The following is an 18,512-nucleotide window of genomic DNA, read 5'->3' as shown; positions in this document are numbered from 1 at the left end:
TTCAACCCAAGCCACGTGCCTAAACTATTATACAAATCGGGTGCCTTGTTTATTGAGACGGAGCTAAACGTTAACACTCTATGAGCCAAATAGATTGTCATAAGTAGCTAAAATTGTTTTAAGATGCGCCTACCGATTCACTTGGATAACTAAAATTAGATAATATTGACAAAAATAAAGAATGAAAATTATTTAGATAAATTTAAATTTACAAAAAAATGGAAATATATAGATAAATAAAATTAAAAATAATGCTAAAAGACACATAACATCATTAAATTCTCAAAGGTTTAAGATCAGCTAGTTATCTTTATGTTGATTATCTACATATCTCCAGTTAGAAGAGCAAATAGGGAACATACACAGGAGAGACAAGTTTATGTGGTTTAATATATATATAGCCTACATCCACCAACGAAACGTGAGAAGAAACTCCAGTATAAAACTTCCCAATGTCAACAGTACTCAAAAACCCCAAATAAAATAATACTAATATTATTTTTCTAATCAAAATAATATTAGAATTAAAATAATAATATACTATAAGTATAAATAAAAATATTAATTCATGCAAGACGTTGTTCGTTGTCTCTCAAGGGCATTCGTTGAATCTGTTTTCTTGAACTCTAGTAGAGATGCTCCTTTTTCTATCTAATAGTTGAGTGAGTGAGCTCATATGAGATCCATCTCTCTCCCATTCGAAGGAGCTATTTAATAATAATTAATATATTTTTATAAAATTAGTAATTTAAAGAATTAATAAATATATTTTAGAGAATATATTAATAAATATTTATTATAAGATATTTTATATAATCAATTAATATTTTTATTGAATATATTGGAGGTAGTTTTGGTATTATATAGTCAGTAATTTTGAATTTTCATAAATTATGAAAAAAGTTATTCGTGTACATTCGAGAATCTTTAAATATTGGAATATAGCATATGCGATGTGATAATCGTAGATCATTAAATATCAGACTATTCTAGAATAAAAATTATGAGTAATCTAAGACTATTTGGGCCACCGAATGCCGTCGTAGCATATTTGTTCTGTTTTGCACCAGTGGATAAGATATGAGTGCTTTTAAAACGTTGGCCTGGTGAATACTTTCGGTAGATTTTGCGGCAAGTGGTGGTAGCTTTGGGCGTCTGATGAATTTTGTATGCTGGGGCTTTAAGTGATACCTGTAATTTTCAGAAGCTTGTGGGTGGAAGTTGATCTCTTTTGGACCAGTTTTCTTGTTGAGTTTGAGGACTGTGAGTTGATAAAAATGAAAGCGGGGATTTCTCAAGAGTTGAATAGATAGAACAAGTTTTGTTTTACCGAGCTCTTACTGAATATTGATGAAATGTAAGGAGATTTTTCGATCCGTGTTCGGGTTCCATTGCATCAGCACACTGTTCTTGTGGCTGTGAATAGTTTTATGGCACTTGACATAAGATGCGAGTTGGATTTCTTTCACAATTTTTTTGTCAATTTAGAAGGGTGGAATCAGTAGAAGAAATTTCTCAAGTCTGCGGGAGTTGTATATATTTAGCGTCACAAAACAGGGAATTTAGGTAGGAAGTTTCACAAGCTGGTTTGCTCATTTGAGATTTTAGGAATCTGTGTTCAATTCCAGTTGTTGGTATAGATTAAAATTAGAACCGTCTATACGTCGAAAATTAGTGGAGTCTCCGAAAGTTTTCTTTTCATTTGTGTTAGTCGGTATTTGCTTCTTTCTGCAAATTGCAGTCAGAATTGAGGTTCCAAAGCCAGATTTGGTTGAGCAGTACCAGATAAGTAATAAGGTCATGGAGGATGCATATGAAATGGTGTTCCTCCTTGGTTATTTGTACTGTTTATAAGTTTCGGCCAAATAGCAAACGAAGCCCTTAATCAAACCACCACAAAGACTTTATTATTCGAGTTTATTATACATGGCACCTCAATACATTTGATGACGACGCATCTGATGCAAAGAGATGAAGCACCATGCCATGACTCGATGATCGAAAGCATAGGGGATACAAGGCATGCAGATAAACAGAGAGCAGTTTCTTAGCTACATGCACGGTCCCTGTGGATGCTGCTGCAAGCAGCCATGAGGTTACTTAGAATGGCACTTGTGCTCACAGTAGTTGACGATGAGGTCCTTGCATTGGTAGAGGGGAGGGTTGATAAAATACGGCATCTGGACACAATTTTTGCACTCAGGATGGCAAGACCACACCAAATCATTGCATGTGCATTTAGGCGGAAAGGATCTTGTGCATAGGCCGCAGTTATCGCAGCATGGCCATGGCTGGCCGTTGCTTTTTCCTTCAAAACCTGCAATGCATCGTAAAGGAGATCCAAAAGCCATGAGATGTCAAGCTTGAAGCTCCTGTTACGATTAGCTTTAATATAGGAGGCAGAAAAAGATCATATATGTAAACTAAATTGTAGATAATAATAACTAAAGAGAGAAAAGGATTGGAATCGCCAACCGTCACTGATTAATGCGGAAGTAAGCTCCAATGAGTCGATGGAATGGGCAGCAAAGAAGCAAATTGACACAGTAATTAGTGCCAAAACCATCTTGTTGCTCCTCATCATGTCTCTCTCGTTTGGGCTCACTTCTTTCTAGCCTGCCACTCTCTTAATTCACCCTCTATTTGTAAGCCACCAGCCTCAAGGAAGAGCCCGGTTGATCAAGTATTTCTCGCCTCGTCAGCAATAACGTGCGACGTGACTCCATGGAAAAAGCCAATAGTTGTTGTCAATTATTTTTTTCTCCTCCTCGGCAATCGCGTGCAGCATGCATGCATGCACATGGCGCACTGAACATTTCCTATCAAAATTTATGGTACTGGATGCCTTTGGACGCGTGAACGATTGGAAAAACCAAGCCTTGCGTGTCAAATTTACTTGTAGCTTTCACCCTCACCAATGCCATGAACAGGTGAGTTCACCGGACAGCATAATCTTCAATAAATTAACAGCAATGCCAAGAACCTAACGATTCGTAGTGTGGGGTGCGTTCTTTTTTTTAAAAAAAAAAAAATCAGAATGGTTGTGGTTCAAATTTGGCCCAAAGAGTAACCATGCTGGAAGAGTTAAGAGAGCTGTCGGTAATAGAAGGAAGAAGATGGGAGCCACCTTCTACGCAACAGCGGCAGCGAACCTGCACAAAGCCTCACCGGTGTTTTCGGTAGGGGCCCTTCGACGATCAATCTAGAGTGGAGTAAATTTGATCCAGCCAAAAAAAGTCCCTTAGAAGTTAAACCCGACCGGGCTATTTATAGTCCTGATAAAGAGGCCCAGATGGCAGAGGCACTGTCCGCCCTCATCATGAGAGGGGGCGTGGCTCTGAGCTAAATGGCGCACAGCTAAGGCTGGTTAGTGGCATGTGGTATTGTTTTTTCTTGAGAACGGTAAGGTGTTGACAGGGGTGTGGCCGGAGTAGTCATGGTGTTGTCCTTTGACTATCGAAGGCCAGCTATCGAAGCGTGGCGCGGTGGCGCTGTAATGTACGACCACGTAGGAGGGTGTGGGTGCACACATGGGTGTAGTTGTTGGCGAAGCCGAACCCGTCGAAAGATCGCATCATGTGTTTGGTGAGGTCGGCTAGATAGGTGCTGAAGGTAGCTCGGCTTCCCGTATTCCGAAGTGTGCTCGGTGGAGCGCCCCGAGCTCAAGGGTCGGGGCGTACTACTGAAGTGGGCGCCTCGAGCTCGGTTGGAGCGGGTCGACGAATATTGGAGACGCCCCAAATTTGGTCGGTCGAGTTGGCGAATATCCGAGGCCGATGGAGCTTTTGTCGAAGTTCAAAGTCAAGCTGTTTCTGGGCTGGACCGAGAATTCAATCGGTCGGTATTGGTATTTATTGAGTCAAAACTAAACAACCTTTTCCTTGTAGGCTGGATGATCCATTTCGCCCCCATCAAAAATCAACAACGTCAATACTTCTGCCAAAACGTGATAAATTGGCCATTTGGTCATCGTTACCTATTATTTCGGTATCTTTTGATAATTTTAATGTGTGTCAGCTTTAATGTTGGTGGGTGTACCTACACACACAATGCCGATATAAACGTGTTTTTCCTTTCCCGAGAGGCAAATTTGATGTGATATGCACGTGTTTTGAGTAAGGCTGTGGCTCCCAGACTTTACAACGAATTAATCATCGAATAAGCTGGAGGAAACCAAAATTCTTCAATTAAAACATCATTGATGTTATAATTTCATGAGAAATTATCGCTGTCATTTTTTCCTCTTTTTCAACCCAAGCCAAGTGCCTAACTATTATACACATCGGGCGTTGTAATCGGGTGCCTTGTTTATTGAGACGGAGCTATTCAGAGATCTCGGTTTACCATCACCAGTATGAAGAGTCTGGATCATCTGAACTGAAAATAATAATAATAAAAAAACTCCCATATCTAATCGTTAGCACTCTATGAGCCAAATAGATTGTCATAAAAAACTAAAATTCTTTGAGATGCGCCTACCGATTCACTTGGATAACTAAAATTAGAAAATATTGACAAAAATAAAGAACGAAAATTATTTAGATAAATTTAAATTGACAAAAAATGGAAAGATATAGATAAATAAAATTAAAAATGATGCTAAAAGACACATAACATCATTAAATTCTCAAAGGTTTAAGATCAGCTAGTTTCTCTTTATGTTAATTATCTACATATCTCCAGTTAGAAGAGCAAATAGGGAACATACACAGGAGACAAGTTTATGTGATATATAGCCTACATCCACCAACGAAACGTGAGAAGAAACTCCAATATAAAACTTCCCAATGTCAACAGTACTCAAAAACCCCATATAAATTGCAGCCAAGAAATCCTAGAAAGGACAACAATCCACATTTATGGGTACCTCTAAAGTTTGGGTCCCGGACTGAGAGACTGAAGGGAGGCTTTTTTTTTTTCTTCATCTATCCTTCGAATATAAGATACACTGTATTGGTTCTTAATAATTCTTGAATAAATCATAAAAAAGTTATGATTAACTCATGGACCACTGTAAAATTCTTGATGAATTCACGGGCAAGGAAATAATTCAAAGAATCACTAATCCCCCAGAATAGTTTTAACAACTCCTGCAATGCTATATATTTTCCGTCCATTTAAGTATGGTCCAACTCAAATTTTGTAGAAAGAGAAAAAACTTCTATAAATTTTATTTTACTGCAGTCCAAAGGCTGGAACCTAATTTAAAAAGGCTCTTAAAAAATATCAGCTGGACGAACCAACCCATCTAATTTTTATGGGATTGGGACTTTTGGAGCCTCTCTATGTCCGTGGGTAAAAGGACCTGCAGTCCTGCCGGACTCCAAGGCCTTCTTATGGCAGTCCTGCCCACCTTTAGCCATGGACCGATTTCTTCCCATTTTTTTCCCACAAAAAAATTGCATGATATGAACTGCAAAGTCCTTATTTGGGACTGCAGAGGCCTTTGCTAAAATAAGAGAACCGATCCCTTTTCTTTTTTTAACGCCCATTCGTTTCTTCACCCAACGGACTCCAACGGAAAAACAAGTCTTACTTCACCATTTTCTTTTTTTAACGCCCATTCACTTGCCAGATTTTTTATAAAAAATTTTGATAATGTGATACAGAAGAGGGATCGCAAATTAAAGAGCTGGTCCACCGCTCTTTTTACTTACATATGAGTCTATCGAGGGACTTCAAGCTAAAATTTCCTTTGAAAAATTGAAAGACGACTAATTGACACGTACTTGAGTACCCTTTCACGTTCATCACACATACATGATTCTAATTAATATACCAGTAATACATTTACATATTTTTCTCATACTAAAAAAAATATACCCCATTCTCTACCAAAAAACAAAAACCCGCGTCTCCTCTCTTTTAATAATAGCCCTAAAATTTTAGCTAATCATAAGTTGAGCTTCGGCACTAAAAATATCAAATTTAAAATAGATATTCAACCCATGAACGATATCCAAAATTTGATATAAAGCAGTATGATATAACTTATGGAGAGAAATATTAACCCTACAAATTTTATAAATAAATAAATTAATAACATGCAACATCTTTATTTAATTAATAAGATGTCACCCATATATTTCCTACCGTATGCATGCTTCGACGTGCCAACGCTCCCACAAATAATGCAAAACTAGTAGAGTAACAAGGAGAATATATAGACGGCTACCGAGAAATGTCCATAATAAATCTTGTTGACCGTGCCTACTCCTAAGATTACCTCCATTTCATCCTATACATCAAGTCTAACTAAAGTTTACTGATCATCTACGTAAAAGAACTCCACACTACCTTAGTTAATGAGCACGAACTTGTCAGAAGTAGTGAAATCTAGTGCCCGCGGTACTACCAAGTCTAACTTCAGTTTACCAATCAGTTACATACAGAAAACCTCCTTGCCACCTTCATTAGCACAAACTCGTCAGAAGTGATGAAATCCAGCGCCAAACCCTCTTCCATCAGAACCCCCATCTCTTAATACAAATGACTTGCCTGAAGCTTCTTCTCCACCCACAAGGGCGACAGCACTGGGCTCATCTCAAACGCCACTTCCTTCCCCTCCCCTTCCCCCTCCTCTTCCAGCCCCTCCTCCCCCTCCCTCACCTTCCCCACCACCTTTATCCTCCACACCTTCACCATCCTGTCCAAGCTCGCACTGTAAAGCAACAACCCGACCCCTTCGCTCTCCACCTCCAGGCTCACCGCCAGGCACCGCACCGGCCCCCGGTGCCCCTCGATCACTGCCAAGCACGCGTGAAACCCAGTCCCTTCCTCTCTCCTCCACACCCTTATCGTGGTGTCCTCTGACCCACTCAGCACCACCCTCTCCACCGCCGCCAGGCACAGCACGGCGAATCGGTGCCCCTGGAGGAATCCGCTATGGTTGAACCGCCCCGACGCCGCCTCCTTCTCCCATATATTCACATACCCGTCCGACGACCCCGAGTAGAGGAAGCAAGAACTACTCGAATGGCTCAACGCCAACGCGTTCACCGGCGAAGTCTGGAACCTTAGGACCACGGTCAAAGCATGCGAGCTATCCCCGTAGACCCTCCTCCATATCTTGACGGAACCATCCGAGGAGGAGGTGAACAAACAGCCGTCCTCCTGGTTGACCAGCATGGCGCTGACCTGCCCCTCGTGGGCGACGAACGAGTCAACGCAGGCTTTCTCGGTCAACCTCCATACCTTGACCGTGCGATCCCACGAGCCAGTGTAGAGGAGGCCCTCGGCGTGGTAGCAGGCGAGGCAGGAGATGGTGTCGCGATGCTGGTTGGGCTTTTTTCGGTGGAAAGGGAAGAAGCTGGGAGCACGGGGCGGGAGCGTGGCGAGCTTCTTGGACCGGAGCCGGTCCGGGCCGGCGATGAAGACCGACCAGACCCGGACGCGGTGGTCCTTATGGGAGGTGAAGAGGGTGCCGCCATGGGCCAGGATGGCTCGGACCCGGCCATGGTGGGTCCGGATGCAGCCCCGGTCGATGCAGTCGGGCTGGCGCCACACCCGAACCCGGTCACTGTCCGAGCCCGTGAAGACCGCGCCTCGGGAGATGGCGATGGAGTAGACGTTCCCGTCCTGGCGCTGGAGGGAGGCGATGCAGTGGTAGAGCAGCGACGGCGACGGCGAGGGCGACCGGCGGACCGGGGAGAGGGTCCAGGGGGAGCCGCCCGGGCTCGAGGGAGAGAGCGAGGCCACGGTGGCCGACGAAGGCCGCGAGAGGCTGAGCCGGGGCTCAGACTCTTTGTTCGAGTGGCGGTGGTGGTGGCTGGTTGGCGATGGAGGAACTTTTTGATCTTCTTCCAAGAAGCTCCAGAAGGTCTTCCGGCCATGCAACTCCATGGAATGTGGGTTGGGGAGTGGTATGTTCTCAGAAGCTTAAACTTGCTTGCAGCGTGGGTTTTGCGATTTGTAGCACTACGTTGGTTGGTGAGTTAAGGGCCAATAAAGACTCTGAAGGGAATGGAAGGACATAGAGTTTCGATCGCTCTGTGTTCACGTACCTCGCTCTCTGCTTTTAAACGTCAAAAGAACTACGGAGACTGCTCGCTGATGGTAACAGGTTCTTGTAGGGGTATGGAGGAGATTTAGGACCAGGAGGAAGATCTTCTAGAATTTTTTTTTATGCTACTGAAATTAAAATTAGAGTTGTATTTATATAAAAGGGTTACTTACATAGAGACGGTGATATAAACTCTTAATAAAATATTCATTCAGTACAACTCTTTAAAGAACCATTCTACACCAAATATTTTTCAATGAAATTTAGAGCGAGAGAAGAACAACCAACACATTTTCAATATGAACATAAAATCTTTTTATTTACATTAGCTTTCTAAATAGCAAATTTAATAAAATTCTGAACTCCATCTAAATATTCTTTGCTGAATTTTAACTTATTTATCCAATTTTTGTCCATTCTATTAGAATTCTGATTAAACAACGACTTATCTAGAAAAGATAAACAAAATTAAATATAATATTACATTCTATAAAAATTAAACATTATATTAGAATACTGATTGAAATATAACTTTTGTTCCAACATATAAAAGTTCGAGCTAAATAGACTTTTTTTAAAGTATTATGGTCGCAAAAGAATACTATTCCAGTTGAAAAGCTCCATACCACCTTCTTAGACTTGCATCATCATGTATTTTAGATGGCTTCCAAATTTGCAGAAGGATATGGAAGGCATCTACTTTCTCCTAAGTAACATCTTTAGCAAATCCTTACAAACTTTGATAAAACTGTTGAGTTGCCTGGCTTATTACTGGCTACTATTGGCATTATAGTCTCTTAATCATAGCAAAATCTATAGTGTGCCGGTGCAAAGTCTAGTTTGTTTGAGATCATAGCTTGACAAATTCCAACATTTGTGTTCAATTCATTCGCTCTAAAGGAGAGCTTAAAAATTCACTTTTGATGGCTTTATCTTCATGAAACATTTCATTAGAATATTAGCAACTAAAAGTAATTACGAACTTTTTTATATTTAAATGCATACTTGCCTTTTATTGTTGAAGATCTATCTATTGGTGATGCATATAATTTTGTTGCATAATATAGGCTATCTAGTGACGAATTGTAATTTGTCATGCATTCTTTAATTTATAAATTTATGACAAAAATTATTTTCATTGATGATTATCTAATTAACACTTAAAAATGATATTATTTCATAGTTAAGCATGTCTTTATTGATAATATATATTTATCACAAAATACTAACTATTTAATGACAAATTAGATTTAATCACCTATACATTATTCTATAACTTTTATGATGAAATAGTTTTTGTTGCAAATTATTAATATAATTTAGTGATGATAGTGTTTCATCGTCAAAGATATATTTATTGGCAACACATAAAGTTTTGTTGCAGAATATTGACAAATAAAAGTTATCATCTATATATCGTTGTATAACTATGGTTTAAAAAAAAAAATCATGAATTATCTTTTTCTAAAGAACCATAGAAAAAATATATTCCATTATATAAATATGTTGAAATTATTTTAAGTATTTAAAAAAGATTTTATAATATTATAAAAATAAAATAAAGTTATTTAGCTTTATTTTTATTAAAAATAAAAGGATTGAATTTTATAAAAATAATTAATTATTAAATATGAAATACCATAACACATTTGAAATGATTATATTTTATAATATAAATAAGTTTTCAATCAGTATAATAAACCATAATTTTTGATTACATGCTAAAGTTGTTCTAGTGGTTGAGTGAGTAGGTAACAAACCGAGATCAACATGGGTTCAATCCTTTGTATGGGTACATTCCACCCATATTAGTGATGAGGCATTGGCGGAACAAGCATTGGGACGAGAGGCCGAATAACCTGTGGAAGTTTAAGAGATGTAGCCATGCTAGTTCTATCAATGTTGGTAAATTAGTAGGGCAGTTTGGGGTTCTTTCTAGATCTCTATTCGGCATTGATCCTTTGTTTATATATATGTATGCTCCACCCATTTTAGCGATGAGGCATTGGCGGGAGGAGAGCACACCAATATTTTTAATGGGGGATCCTTCGATGCTTAAGTTAGTGGAAATCTAGAGCCTGATTTATCAAAAAATGCTATAACTTCACAATAATGGCTAATCGTGCATTAATTGCATGGTAACAACTTTCCAAGATTGACATGCAGCGATAATTATATTGATCATGTCTTTACTGTTGTACTGAGGTAACTCTTGCCAAGACTATGGTTGCAACTCACTTAATGACTTTTGGCATTACTCCTGGGTAGGACCGACTTGAATGACATGTCAGTCAATACCGAGGTCATTCACTTTGGTTAAGGCCTAGATCAAGGAGGTTGACCCGAGGTTAGGATGACGGATATTCTCCCATCATTTGTCCCCCACTTCTGAGTCTAAACTTAATTTTACTTCGGGCACGAAAGTTATACCATCATTCAGACCGAGGATGAAGCATCTAGAAGGAGGTGTTAATGCATCAATTGATCTTCTCGAAGTGTCACCATTTTGAAAAAAATTTTTGGGTGATATTCGGTTTTTCGAAGCCATTTAAAGTGGCAATCTGGATGAGTTGCTTGTGGCTTGTTCCGAGGTAGCACGTGGTTGAATTAGCTTGGGTAGCTGAACCGTCAGCTTGATTTGGCCCATCCATACGTCCATAAAAGGTTGCCCTTCTACTTTCCTTCTTCATTCTCTTTCTCTAAAAATCCTCTGCATGTGCCTCCAGCAAGTTCGAAGGAGACTTCAACCTTTCTCCTCCGATGCTCCTGTGATGATGATTAACATGCTCTCAACCTTTGCCATATTCTTCAACGATGTTCTCCACCTCCGGTGATCTTCTCCAATGGTATCTCCACTCCAAGTGGGTCCTTCTGTCCTTGGCTGCTCAAATCCTTTATCCTCTTTCTCCTTCTCTTTCTTTAGACCAAGGAACCTTCTTCTTCCCTTCCTTTCTTTTCTTTCGCACCATGAGCGAGGTGAGATTGAGGTCTCAGTTGGGAGTTGGCCGACCGATCAAACTCAATCTTGAGCTCGACGTTCTCCAATTCCTAGTGGGGTTGGGTTTGAAGTTTCCTTTGCTCGAAGAATGAGGAATCCATCCTCATCCAAGAGGATTTTGATAGAATCTGAGCTCAATTTTTTGTTCCTCTCGAGTTCCACCTTTTGCTCGCTAGTTTTGATAACCAAGTCACCAAGCCTCTTCCTTCTAAGCTCGACCTATACGAGAAAACTCTTAAGGTCGGGCCGAGATTTTCTTTACATTATTTTACAGTTCAATTGATGAGATTTTACAACCTCGTCTTCACCTATTTAGTTCCTAACTCTTGAGGTCATTATAGGTTTTCATATTCTTTGCTTTCTCCGTAGCCACCAACCTTCCGCCTCTCTTTTTTAAGGCTGCTTCACCTTGAAGAGGCATCCTCAAAAAAAAAAGTTGGTGGTACTTTTCTCCTCGAAAAGGCTGCCAACTAATTTGAGGTACTCCCTCTTCCATTCATGGGTGAAAGGGGAGATTCTTTTTTATTACATTTCGAGACTAGAAAAGTACCACAAACTGATCCGAGGTACTCCCTCTTCCATTCAAGGTGGAAGGGGAGATTCTTTTTTATTGCATTCGAGCAGCAATGGCAGTTTGAGACTCTATGGGAACATCTCGGAGGTCATTGAACCGACTTTCCTCAAGACGGGGGCTCATGATCAGAAAGCTTCCCTTTGAATCTTAAGTTGTAATACCGAGCTGCCCTTTGCCGGTATGTAGCTATGCGGATCTGAGCTCGTTATCTTGTCTCCTCTAAAAGATCAAGATTGGCCCGAAGTCAATCGAAGTTTCTGTGATCGTCAAAGTGCTCTACCCAGAGTGATGGAAGTTCGATCTCCAGTAGGATCATAGCCTCTATTCCAAAGGTAAGGAGGAAGGGTGTTTCTCCTGTAGGACTCGGTGAGTTGTTCGATATGCCTATAGAATGCTACATAGCTCTTCAGCTCATAATTTTTTTGCTCAGTCCAATTTTGCCTTCAATTCTTGCAAAATTGTCTAGTTTGTTACTTCAACTTCTCCATTGGTTTGAGGGTGCACTACCAAAGTCAACTGGTGATCAATACCAAGCTCGACACAGAATTCTTTGAACTAAACATTATCGAATTGACGCCCATTATCTGTGATGATCACCCGAGGAAGCTCCAATCTGCAAATTACGGCCTTCCAAATGAAGTCACGAGCTATCACCTCGATAATCTAAGCTACTAGTTTGGCTTCGACCTATTTAGTGAAGTAGTCAATAGCCACAATGAAAAATTTACTCTGGCCATACACTTTGGGGAAAGGTCCAAGGATATTCATTCCCCATTGTGCAAATGGCCAAGGAGTGCTAATCGGTGTTAATTGTATAGTTGGCCGTCTTTGAATATTGGCATGACATTGACCACAGTAACATTTTTTGACGAAGTCAACTGCATCTTGTTGTAAGGTCGGCCTATAGTATTCTTACCGCAATATTTTGTATGCCGTTGATTTGTCTCATGGATTTGACTTGTATAATAGATCGACTTTTGATGCTTTTCCTATAGTACCAATCCATTGCTGCTAGAATTTGATTATAGGTTGGTTCCGCCCAAGGTTTGCTGAGATCGACTGAAACTAAGGTGCAACGAGGTCGGCCGAAACTGAGGAGAAAGGCAGGATTGACCTGCAAAGAAGTCCACTTGCCAAAAGGTTACCGGCAGGGGACCCTTCGACGCTTAAATTAGTGGAGATCTAGAGCAACAGTGGGAGAGAGAGATTATAGAAGAGTGGTCTAGGGAAAGAGGGAGCTTAAGAATACTTTCCTGTGGATCCTCACCCCCAGTCATCCTTATATATAGAATGAGAGCGGTGTTTGTTGCCTGATTATCAGGAAGTTCCATAACTATATGATAATGGCTAATCGTGCATTAACCGCATGGTAACAATTTTTCACGATTGACATGAAGCAATAATTGCGTTAGTCGTGTATTTACTGTTGTACTGGTGTAACCGTTGCCAAGACCATGATTGCAACTCATTTAATGACCTTTGGCATTACTCTTGGGTAGGACCAATTAGAATGGCAAGTCGACCAATACCAAGGTCATTCACTTCGGTTAAGACTGAGGTCAAGGACGTTGGAATAACTCGAGGTTAGGATGACTAATATTCTCCCCATCACCATCTATTTTAGCGATGGGGCATTGGCGGGACGAGAGCCCGCCAAGAAAGCGCCAACTGGAAGTGGAAGTTTAAGAGATGTAGTCGTGCTAGTCCTGCCAATACTGGTAAATTAATCGGGCAGCTTGGGGATCTTTTTAGATCTTTATGGAAGTGTTGATCCTTTGTTTATATATATTTATATTCCATCCATTTTAGTGATGGACCATTGGTGGGATGAAAGCCCGCTAAGAAAGTGTCAGCCGGAAGTGGAAGCTTATGAGATGTAGCCGTGCTAGTCATATTAATGCTGGTAAATTAATAAGAAAATGTCGGCCGAAAGTGAAATTTTAAGAGATATAGCCATGCTAGTCATGTTTATATTGGTAAATTAATATGGCAGCTTTGATATCTTTTTGGATCTTTACGTACGTGTATATATGTCATTGTTGATTCTTTGTTTATATATATTTATGTTTCACCCATTTTAGCGAGCCCGCCAAGGAAGCATGGACCTAAAGTGGAAGTTTAATAGATATGGCCGTGCTAGTTATGCCAATGCTGATGAATTAAATGGGCAGTTTGGGGATCTTTCTGGATCTCCATTTACGTGTACATGTGAGGGTTTCATTGTTGCGTTCAATAGATTTTAAAGTTCTATATATAAATGTCACAGGTCGAGCAACAGCTATGCAACATTTAGGGGAGATAATGCGGCGTCATCAAAATGGTTGATGGATGTGCAGCGTTTGGTAGCTGGCATGATGCTGCAATAAATGTCACTTTTAATCCGCGGTTGGCAGGAAATTTGCTACCATTTCTGCAGTGTCTTTCGGTGTCCAAACCCATGGTTGGGATACTTCCCGTTCTAATGCAAGTGGACTCAAAAGGAATGGTTGGTGCAAATTTCATTAAGATTTTTTTTTTTTTGGGTAGCCAATCAAGCTCTGCCCTACATAGCCATGTTCTAGGAATTCCTAGAACTTGAGAGTTATAGAAGATTTGTTGTCCTGATAAAGGATTTGAACGTTATCCTTGATCCAAAATTGTCCACTTCATAATAAAATGGCTCTCTTCAATATTGTTTCTTGGGATAACACAACAGGTACGACGAGCAGAATTCTCAGAAATCCAAATGGAAAACCTCTCTAGGGCCAAATTATAAGATTGCTGCCATTCTACCTTTTCATATGTGATCATCGACAATATGAGGTGCTTGTTTTGTGAGAAACACAAAACCCAAAGATCGAAGATGTGCAGGCATACAAGATCGATCAGGCTGACCAATGAAATGTGAATGATTAAGCTAAATAGATTCAGTGCCTTCGTAAGAGGATTTTAAAATTCACTAGCGTGAGCAAGTGAATGGCAAGAAGATGCGAAACAAGCATGCAGAAGGAAAAGATTACTTCAAAAGATAATTGAAAAGAGCTGCAACCTAAATCTCCAGAGAGATCGATGCTCAAGGCTAAAGAGAAAACTAAGATACGAGGGGCAATGTATCCTCAGAGACGCTTGACATCGAAACAGGAACGTGTAGTTGTCGTGGTTGAATTTGTGAGGGATTGAGAATGCTCTTCCTTTCTACTTTTATCTTAATTTATGGAACTGCCATCCCAAATTGCTATAAATTGCTCTTGATTACTGTCAGGAAAAAGTGCCAGAAACTACTTCGCTCGACATTGATGCCCTGTCCTCGAATTACCATGTCATCACTAATATAGTAACATACACGTCATCACTGATGTGGCAGAAAATTAATTTTGAGGGTCTTGAACTGCCATAAAAATCCTGGTCCAGATTTAATCAGTAAGTCTCATAATTTGAACTTAGAAATAGCCGTTAAATGTGTCCTCTTCGGTGCCTCCAACCGGAGATCGGAGTTTGCTGGAAAATTTAGCTTCTTGGTGATGAATCTCGCCATCCCTGCCAACTTCCAGTTCCAGTGCCCGACCTCGCTCAAGCTGATGCGAGATCCCGTCGTTTGGATCAGGAGTCCATCAATCGATGGATCGTCCGAGAAGCGGCCGCAGATCTGGCTTGAAAATCGGAAGTTGGTGATGTGATGGGCTTGAGCTTGAGAGGTAGGCTCGAACTAGGCCCGAAGGCCCATCCTAGGCTTAAGTTGAGACCAGTTTGAACTCGGCCCAGCCTGCTTGTTGAGCGGCCCAGTGAAAACTTTCGAAAAAAAAAACGAGGGAAGAGGCACCCGGTGCGCGCTGTCGTTGAGCGGGCCCCAGACTTCTCTCGCCCGAGACGTGAAGCGTCGTCCCCCTCTCCCCTTTTTTTTCTTCTCTCCCGCGGGCTCATCCCAGCTCCTCGTCCTCGTCTGAGACCAGGCAGACTTCCAATCGTCGAGCCTAGAGAGAGAGAGAGGGGGTGGGTAGAGAAGAGAAAGGATGCTGAAGTTTTTGTCGAAGGTGGGGATCGAGTACAGCGCGCTGGACCCGCGGAAGACAACCGCGGGCATGGAGCTGCTGGCGCAGTGCAACGCGCGCAAGGCCAAGGAGTCGAACCCGGCGTGCCAGGTGGAGCTGCGCCGCATCACCGACGACCACCCCCCGCAGATCGTCGTCACCGACGTCAACGGCGTTCCACCCCGGCCCAGGCTATCCGCCAGCGCATCCTTGACCGCGGCCATCTCCTCGAGATCGAGCTGATGTTCCGCGATACCGGCGAGCCAGAGCCCGTGCTCATCCGCCAGCGGAGCTCCACCAGAACTTCCCTGGCACCAAGGAATTAGACCGCTCCCACTCTTTCTCACCTTACCTTCGCTGAGGCATATCATCGAGCAGTGGGTGCACGTTGCTTGCTTTGCCTTTTCCCTTCCCGTTTTACTGGCGCACAAAGCTTCAGTATGTCATATGCGGAACAAGGGGAAAGAAGAGAACCTTATTCAAGGGATGATGCATAAAACTGTACCTAATGGCCATGTATGCCTTAGGGTTTAAAACCTCCCTCATAAATTACAAAAATCCTCCTAAAATTTATATTTATCATATTTACATTCACTAATTTATAAATTCTCCACTTACATTCAGTTAAATTAGCAATACTAGTAAAACAATATACCTCATATAAAAAGTTAAAAATTATCCTTAAGTAGGAAGAGGATACACTTTTTTTTTATGCCCTTGGATAGCTTTTATGTTATAAAAAGTTATTTTGATCATTTTTAATTTTTTTAAATATGGTATTTAGGTTCTATTTAAGATTAACGGTTTGACTAATATTTTATTAAATTATAATTTAATATGTTGGATAAAAATAAATCTTAGGAGCAAACGTAGGTTTTTTTTAAATTATTGGGCATAAGTGTAATTTATTCTTAATTTTAGAGGAGTTTTATAATTTACTCAAAGAAAAAAAATGTCTTGTTAATGTAATCAGACAACTAAATTTCTTTTTTTTTTGGAGAGCGAAGAAAAAATTGTTTAATGGCTATAGTATGAGTCGGATGAAAGAAAATATTACTATAGTAAAAAGAGAAAATGCTTTACTTCAAAACGTTCCCTTACTTTTAATGTCATTGCATTGGAGTATAAATAATATAAACACCTTGGTCAAACTTCTCCAAATTATTTGCTTCTCTTTTAGAAGAGCATTTCCAAGTAGTCCTCCATTACCTAGTTTTGTATTTGTTTAGAAGTCTTCTGTTAGAAATTTGACAGAATGCTGATTTCATCCTAGGTTTTTCAAATTCCTTAATCCGTGAATCAATATGGATGATAGAAATTAACCTGATAACAGTGGATTTTTTTGTCCCCCCCACAAATTTCAGTCCCTTTGAGTGATATCAGCTAACCTGGTGTGGGGCATGAACCAGCTATGCTGTCTTAAATATATATTTCTCGAAATTAAAGTCTGATGTCTTGAAATCTATGTCTCAGAAGCAAAATGCGAAAAGATATGGAATTTGATCACCTGTTCTTGATGGAGGTTCAACTTTGAGTCTGTCATGCATCAGCATTTGGAAAAGATTGGAAGGAGATCTTGTAGGAATTGAGGCTTCATATTATGCTTGGTAAGCAGCTTGTCAAATAGATCTTCTTTTAAATCAAAAAGAAAATTGTTTGCGGCTTAGCAGGTAGCATCCTTCTCCTAATACTTTTGTGAGGGAGCAGAAGGCGATCTTTTCATATCATTGAAGGCAATCTTTTCATATCTTTGATCAGAAAATGAGCTTGAATATAAATCCTCAAGTTAGTATCTCAAGAGGTATTTACAATGTAAAGCAAGAAGGAGTGACATTGTTGCATGTACTGAGAAATCTATTATGCCGCCTCTTAGAAAAACACTCATGGAACATTTTAGATGGTCTTCTGCATGATGCTGTGATGTTGATCGTGATACCCATAAGATATTGTGTGTATAAACAAGAGGAACACACCATATTTTTTTGATACACCATAATTCAGCAGAAAAACACGTCATAATAACTCAAAAATATCTGCTTCAATTTTATTAGTTCTCCAATTCTTTGCTCCTATTTTTTTTTTTAAAAAAAAGAGGTGATTTGTTTTGAATTAACATAATTCATCCCCAAAAACTCTCTCTATAAATATGAAAGGGCTCGTTTGGCTCCCAAAAAGAGATGGGAAGAAAGTGCAGCCAAGGAGAAAATAAAAATACCTCACATTTGGTTAGAGGTTTAAAAAAAGAAATATAGAAAAGTAGCTTTTTTATGAAAATAATTTTTTTATATTTCATGAAAAAGAAAAACTCATATAGGATATCAAAAAGCCATTTTTTCATAAGCTGAAAAATATAGTAATTTTTTACTAAAAATATCTTCACATCATCGTGACCTTCTTAATAGTTATTTTTAATAGTTAAGCTTAAATAATTACAATTATTCTATTTTATTTTATGATTTTAATATAAAAATTTTAATAATTATTAAAAAATATTACAATATAAAAAAGTTGTTCCACTATTAAAAATTATTGAAACTCTAAAATGTCAATTCAATAAATGTATATAATATTTTATAGAGCTTTTATACAATTTTATTAAAAGATATAACGGATATTTTACATAATCTTTTTTAGTAAATTAGTAGCTCAACCAATCAAAAAGCAATTTAAAAAGTGTATCTTATATATCACTTTCTATGATTATGTAAAAATATTTTTTTATATATTATATATTTGAATATTATTTTTTAAAATAATATTTTAATAATATATATATATATATATATATATATTTTTTTTTTTTTTTTTTGTTTCAAACCAAATGAGTCTGGAGGGTACTGTGCATGCTCTGTCCATTGATGAGAGTAGTTGCCCACCACGTGGCATGCGCCCGTTATACTGCGAGGAACACCCGATGTCTCAGCTCTTATA

General features: G+C 39.6%; 1 protein-coding gene and 1 pseudogene across 1 annotated transcript; one reads left to right on the top strand and one right to left on the bottom strand.

Annotated features, from left to right (window-relative positions):
- Positions 1 to 5,375: 5,375 nt before the first annotated feature.
- LOC103701469 (protein JINGUBANG-like) lies at positions 5,376 to 7,942 on the bottom strand. Its single transcript, XM_008783526.4, has one exon. It carries the CDS (start codon positions 7,840 to 7,842, stop codon positions 6,481 to 6,483), a length of 1,362 nt encoding a protein of 453 aa, XP_008781748.4. The 5' UTR covers positions 7,843 to 7,942; the 3' UTR covers positions 5,376 to 6,480.
- A 7,297-nt stretch (positions 7,943 to 15,239) lies between these two features.
- Positions 15,240 to 16,925, top strand: LOC103701475 (uncharacterized; annotated as a pseudogene).
- The last annotated feature ends 1,587 nt before the right edge of the window (positions 16,926 to 18,512 follow it).

Source organism: Phoenix dactylifera, chromosome 12 (genome assembly GCF_051530095.1).
Source record: "Phoenix dactylifera cultivar Ajwa chromosome 12, Ajwa_hap1_PhDact_Kaust_v1.1, whole genome shotgun sequence".
NCBI lineage: Eukaryota > Viridiplantae > Streptophyta > Magnoliopsida > Arecales > Arecaceae > Phoenix > Phoenix dactylifera.
This window is presented reverse-complemented; position numbering and strand designations above follow the sequence as displayed.

What these genes read in the sequence shown, in the direction of transcription:
- LOC103701469 (XM_008783526.4), bottom strand. Translation starts at nt 7,842, where the DNA reads ATGGAGTTGCATGGCCGGAAGACCTTCTGGAGCTTCTTGGAAGAAGAT.